Source organism: Periophthalmus magnuspinnatus, chromosome 9, assembly GCF_009829125.3.
Source record: "Periophthalmus magnuspinnatus isolate fPerMag1 chromosome 9, fPerMag1.2.pri, whole genome shotgun sequence".
Lineage (NCBI taxonomy): Eukaryota > Metazoa > Chordata > Actinopteri > Gobiiformes > Gobiidae > Periophthalmus > Periophthalmus magnuspinnatus.
In genome coordinates this window covers 15,693,124-15,699,421 of record NC_047134.1, presented here as the reverse complement: position 1 = coordinate 15,699,421, position 6,298 = coordinate 15,693,124, and the positions used below count along the sequence as shown (strand labels likewise).

The window sequence follows — 6,298 nt, the reverse complement described above, 5'->3', positions numbered from 1 at the left end:
AATGTCAGGAAGGGGTTAGTTGTGTAACACAATGTCCTATTTAGTTTACTCTTCACCCACAGAATATAATGTACAAAAATTATTACTATAAATAAAAATAGTTTATAGCAGTAATCCTGATTTAGGCCAGTTTTAAGAGTAATCTAATTTAAAACCTTTTTACAAGTTGTGTTCTTGCGTAAAACGCATACCTTACTATACTTCTACAGTGAATGCATATAAATATTTAGCCTACTTCACCAGAAATATGGCACTCACAAGTGTGATAATGCAGTGCTAAAGCACTGAAATTGTAATGGTTTATTAACAATTTAAAAAAAAAGAAACACTGTATAATAATTAGAAATTCCATTAAGCAACGGAGAAAACATATAAAGCACATTTAAAAACTCTTGAACTATCTCCAAAGAAACATAAATGTGACATCGGCTATAACCAGTTTATAATGCTGTATAGGAACAACATTGCCATCTGGTGGCAAAAATTTAGACTGCAAATTCAGCTCAACAGAAAAAAGCCTCACTCTTCACATTAAATATTTTAACACAAATTACACATTTCGTGAAGACTTTACATAGCTATAATGATGTTTTTATAATCATTCTTGGCTGTGGCCTGGCTTAAAGCAGTCCCAGCCATCACGAAGAGTAAATTTCTGTTCAGGGAGAATATAGTCTTTAAGTCTGTCTGGTAATGGCAACGTTTTGACTCTTGCTTCCAATGGCCAGGGCTTCAGATGGCTTCTTATGAATGCTCTGCAAATATGCCGTAGAGCAGGAGGGCTTGAATCATGCTCTATTACACGGCGGTGCAGGTCTGCAAGAGCCTGGGCATACGGGTGAGTCCCCTGAATGTGTACTGGGACTTCAGGACTCAAGTGGAGCATCGGTGTATTTATCCTTGCCAAAGTGAGCAAAGCCTCAGCTTGCTCCATGAGCTCAGAGGCATGAGTCAGATCAGAACACTGCTGTAGAACTTTGTGGAGGCGCTCAAAAACAGAATTGTAAGCTGACCAGCATTCGTCTCCATGATATGTGCACTGTAAAGATGCCCCACTCTGAAGTATGAGTGCCGCTAAAGGGAAGAGCAAATCAAAGAAGTCCAGGCTGGTCTGGGTTAGAGAGGCTTCACCCTCCTCATTCAAACAGAGGCTGGGGTCCACTCCATGGGCCAGGAGCAGCTCAGTTGTCTTCAGGCAGAAGTTGCCTATTTCTGCTGCATCCTCCACACTGGCATCCATAGCCTCCTTTATCAAGAAAACCACGGCAGATTCAACACTCTCACCATCGACTGTGCAGGCTTTGACATCAGCACCTGAACAGAACACAAAAGAGCTTAGGTCAGCTAGCTGTTTTGTACACCTTGATAATAGAAACTTGTCCAGTTCCTGTTCAATACATTTTACTGTAGCAAGCACTGGACTTTCATTTGATTTGTGAGTTTATTTTTTTGAAAATGGCAATGCTAAAATGTTTTGTATGACAGAAGGCCTGTTGGCCTGTATTCACAAATCTATTATTGTTATCTTCTAGTAACAGTGGGGGGCAGCATTGTGCATTGTCACGTATAGCCTGATGGAATTTATTAGAACAAGAAGATGACCTGTGGTCTATCTTAATAATTGCAAGGTAAAATAGGGCAATGGAAAGGAACAGGGGGTAGATGAAAATGGAAATTTTCTGAGCACTCATAACCCAAATGCAGAACCACGTGAACATGCATGGATCAATCCCAAAAAAAAAAAAAACTACGCTGGTTAATGATGAGGGAAAAACACCTAAAAGCTCATAAAAGTAGATTACATAATATGTTTCCTTTAAGTCTAAAGCAAGATTTTTACAAGAAAGATCTGATCACAGATAAATTATGGCCAATACATGTAAATGTACACTTACAATAGCTATGACCAAGACGGTTTAAAGTAATTCTTGTTTCTCCTAAAATTATACAAGTAAAACACTGTCAAAAATACTCACAGGTCCAGTCGATTAGTGCTGGATCACTTGCTCAACTTTATGTTAATATACAAGCAAAGTCTTTTGGCTGCTCTGCCATGGCAATTATCAGGACATGAAAACCACTGCTAGACAGTTTTTGCAAATAGTGATGTGTCATTTTCCAGAACAATGAGACTGGAAACGTCGTGCTACAAGTTCGCAGTCCTGATAATTATCTATAATTGTGTTTTTTCCCCACAAAGGGCACAGGGAGAGGGAGAGACGTTGTTAGTCACCCCACAACCCATTTAACCATCACAATGACAATTGTAGTGTATTGGTTACTTTTATAAATATTGGTAAACATATACAAAATATTAGACTAATTTAAAAGTAGGTAGAATTATTATTATTATTATTATACAATAATACAATATAATACAATACAAAATCCACAGAAATAGCTAAGGGTACCTCTTTGAAGCAGAAGTGTAATGTTTTCAGTGTTGTTCACAGTGAGTCCATCACTGCTTGCTAATGCATGAAGTAGTGGTGTTTTTCCTGCAAAAAAAAAAAAAAAAAAAAAAAAACAACTTTGAATTAACAAGAATGAAATAAATATATCTGGTTGTATGATAAAAAAAAAATGCACCATGTTTGTCTCTTGCATTGACATCAGCGCCTAGATCCAGCAATGTGAGTAGACAGGACAGTCTTTCTGACTCTTCACTTGCAAGATCCAAGGGACTGCTCTGATGAATCTACAGAGAATAAAAAAAAAGTAACACAGATTTTAAATAGATGTACTTATTGATTTGAATTTTTCTGTGACTTACCCTGTCCCTCCTTTCAATGTCAGCTCCATGTGCAACAAGCAGCTTCACCATGTCTGGCTTGTTTCTTAGAACAGCTATATGAAGTGGGTTGTAGTATGAAACAGGGTCTGGAGATGGAAAATAAATAAAATATATATATATATATATATATAAATAATGGAAAACATATTGTATCGTGAACCTTCTATCAGGATCTATCTTGGCACTACCCAGCTCTAATATTAAAAGAAAACAATATAACATTTCTAAGAAACTAGGTGGAATTGTCACATTCAACAAATACATTACTAATTTGTTTTACCTTCAAAGTTAAGATCAGCCCCATAACGTAGTAAGATTTCTGCAGCACGTATCAGTCCCTGCTCGGCCATTTTATAGAGAGCATAGCTGATGCCTTCATTAAAAACTTCAGAGTGCGACTCCCGCTCTAACAGTTTCTCTAGTGAAGCACACGCACTGCTCTCCTCTTCTGGGCCACATAATCTGGACACAAAAGACAAAAAAGGTGACACAGAGAGCACAAAAAATATATAATATAAAATCTGGACTGCTCTATTGTATGGAATTATTCATAATTAATAAAAAATAACACAACTGGGTTGAGGTTGTGTCAATTTCTGAAATTGTTACACCCATTTTATCTTGGCCCTCCATCTCGTGGGGCCATTTAGCTACTCTCTGTACGAAAAATTGCAGTATAACTGCAAGCTAATTGCTGCTTACAAAGAAGAGTTAACACATCTAGGGTAAAATAACTAGATAGGCACAAGCGCACATAAAAAAATATAACTTTCTTTTTTTGTTTGAGTGGTCCTGGCAGTGTTGTTGTTACTAGCATAATACCTGTCTACTTGACTGCCACTTCCTTCACTGACACCAACAGCACACATGACAGCATCCACCAGTGGCTGGTACTCGTAGATGATTCTTCTGAATCCGTGGAGGAAAGGCATGGCACTTTTTCACTTAACTTAAAAAGAAGGTTTATATAAATACAATTGTAGCATGTTTAAAAAATATAATTCTTAAAATATCAAGTGGGATGTAAAACAAAATCTCAGACTTAACCCTAACTAACTTGAAATGTAATTATGTCTTTTGAACTTGAACCTTTTTCAAAATGCTCCATGAAATCTCAAACCGCTCGCACGAATGATTCAACTACAAGCGCCACTGTCAACAAACGTCGTTATTAGCTTGGCGTATCAGTGGACATGGAGGAATACTATCAAATAACATTATATTAACTCACGCTGCATTTAAGTTATTTGTTCTTTCTTACCTCAGTAAGAACGAGTCAAACAGAGAACGGGAACGGTTGACGGACCTTCTTCTTTCCGTCCTTATTTTGGTTCCGTTAGTGTACAAGCGGCATCAGAAACAAGGGTTCCGCTTTGTGGTTAATTCGATGGAAATGGTACACAGTCGCAACAGTATAATGATTGTTGGGGAAAACGCCAGTTTTACAAGTTTGGAGACAGATGTCAAGCTTTAGAATTATTTCATTGCACTCTTCAATTCTTATTTTAGCACCACGTTGCCCATTAAAGACGACGTAGACCTTTTCACTTTACTCTGCTAGTGGCTCGCGTGACGAATCAAACCATTGCTCATTTCAAAATGTTTGAATGGTGATGCGAAATCTAGGCTGTGATAGTGAAGTGAATGTTCAAAAAAGCTTGCTTGCGTGTGCAAGCACGTTGAACGTTTCAGCCTTAAGATGGCAGTAGAGTTGCACTACTATTGTGCAGCTTTTATTCATGTCTGATGCGCTTCAGCCGTGCACATTTTGTTCGAGTAGACTACTGGATTGTAAAGTAGTGTAGCTTTCAGTAGGCTACGTAGTTTATTCATGGTTTCAGCTTCCTTTTATATGTTTGAGGAGTTTTTCAAAATATTTTTTATATATTTTTAAAAATATTTTACCTTTTGAAAAAGTCACTTAACGCTTGATTTAAAAAAAAACAAAACAAAAAACTGCATGCTTATCCTCAAGCCTACAATTTTGCCCTTGACTTTTTCTAGATCTTATGAGTTAACATAAACCAGCTATAGTATATAGCCTAGCCCACAGCTGAAGGGCCTCTTCACACAAACCTTGCATCACTGCATGCAGTATTTTAAAATATATCTTCATGGTGTTAAGCTGACCTATAGTAGTCTATTGTTTTAAATGGATTTAGTATTATTATTTTCACTGTACCAGTGCATCATAACAGGAATAGCGTTGTCAAAAACATGTTTCCAGGCTGTTTATTTGGGCTATTTATTTTTGCACGTTCCAATGTGGAGAAGATGGTTGCTGAGTGGAAAATAGAGATAACAGCAGTCCCATTATATGAGCCTTACAAGCAATTGGCTCTTTATTAAATTTAGGTCCCATCCATCAATAATATAAGAACGACATCAAAGTGACTTTGTTGGCCACAATTCCTGGCCATATATGCTTCTCTTGAAACAAGACCATTGTTTATCTGGTTCACATTTCCTGTAGAGGTGTGGGTAAGAGAGGGGTGCAACAATACTTTCTTCTGGTGACAGATGTGACCCACACAAAACGTATCCGATTACAAACAATACAAACAATTATTGAAATGAACATTCAATATTTAGGCCTATTGTTTATTTTTAATAAAGTGAAATATGTGGTGAAATACAAAAAGAGTTGACACCTTGTTTACCTTAATAACTGGAATGACCAAATGAAGGTGCGCTAATCAAGCCATCTATCACCACAGCTTAGCTGGTTTCAAACCACTTTCTTGCCATTTTTCAAAGCTTAACACAAGATAGATATCTTCACTTGATGGCTAATATTGTGCATGCTACAGGTAAAGGACAATAGACACCCAATCTGTTTTTCAACCAGGGATCATTTGTGCCAACTCCAATACTGTTTGTATACAAACTTAAAGATGTAAGTTGAAATCCTGCAATTTTCTTTAACAAAATGCTGATGATGAGGCGGGGGGAGTGAAATTATGATAAAGTGACAAGGCTTTGTGCTTTGGTTTCCTTTTGCTCCATTCAGAGAGGGGAATTATCAGAGCAGCAGGTCTGGGCCAATATCCTTTTGTGCCAACGGCATATTGCACAGTGAAGATTGTGGATGAAAATAATCATCCCTTTTAAAGGTCAGGAGAAGTTAAGCACACTCAGAGTAGACCATGGCACATTGGCACTGATAAGAAATAACTGTCTGTGTAAAAGGAGAGAATAGAGAGTTCACCTTGTCCATTTATATGACTCTGGTTGTTCAGCTGTCAATCAAAATTAATGGCATTTTAATGTGAACTTAACCTAAAGTCTTCTATGGCATCCCTAATGCAATGACACATTAAACAGTAAATGCGATGTCATTCACATTCACATAGCCATCCCTAGAAACATGCTTTATAAGTCAAAGAAACATCTACACTGCTTTGACTTCTCCAACCTTAGACAAGCTTGTATGACAGGAATTGTTCTTGTTCGTACTGTACTGAATGAATATGAGAGGTAACGGATTACATCTCACATGTGTTA

The 6,298-nt window shown here is 37.3% G+C and overlaps 1 protein-coding gene across 1 annotated transcript; it reads right to left on the bottom strand.

The window, feature by feature from the left end:
- Positions 1–262: 262 nt before the first annotated feature.
- asb6 (ankyrin repeat and SOCS box containing 6) lies at positions 263–4,210 on the bottom strand. The gene is made up of 7 exons (XM_033973372.2): positions 4,056–4,210; positions 3,617–3,743; positions 3,075–3,256; positions 2,774–2,880; positions 2,590–2,698; positions 2,412–2,498; positions 263–1,314 (listed from the first exon to the last, which is right to left on the bottom strand). Exons 2-7 carry the CDS (start codon positions 3,724–3,726, stop codon positions 599–601), a joined length of 1,311 nt encoding a protein of 436 aa, XP_033829263.1. The 5' UTR covers positions 3,727–3,743; positions 4,056–4,210; the 3' UTR covers positions 263–598.
- Positions 4,211–6,298: the final 2,088 nt, after the last annotated feature.

Coding starts and splice junctions, on each gene's coding strand:
- asb6 (XM_033973372.2), bottom strand. CDS start 3,726: ATGCCTTTCCTCCACGGATTCAGAAGAATCATCTACGAGTACCAGCCA. Junction 2,699..2,773: donor ACATTGAAAGGAGGGACAGG/GTAAGTCACAGA, acceptor TATTCTCTGTAG/ATTCATCAGAGCAGTCCCTT. Junction 2,499..2,589: donor CAATGCAAGAGACAAACATG/GTGCATTTTTTT, acceptor TTTTTTTTGCAG/GAAAAACACCACTACTTCAT.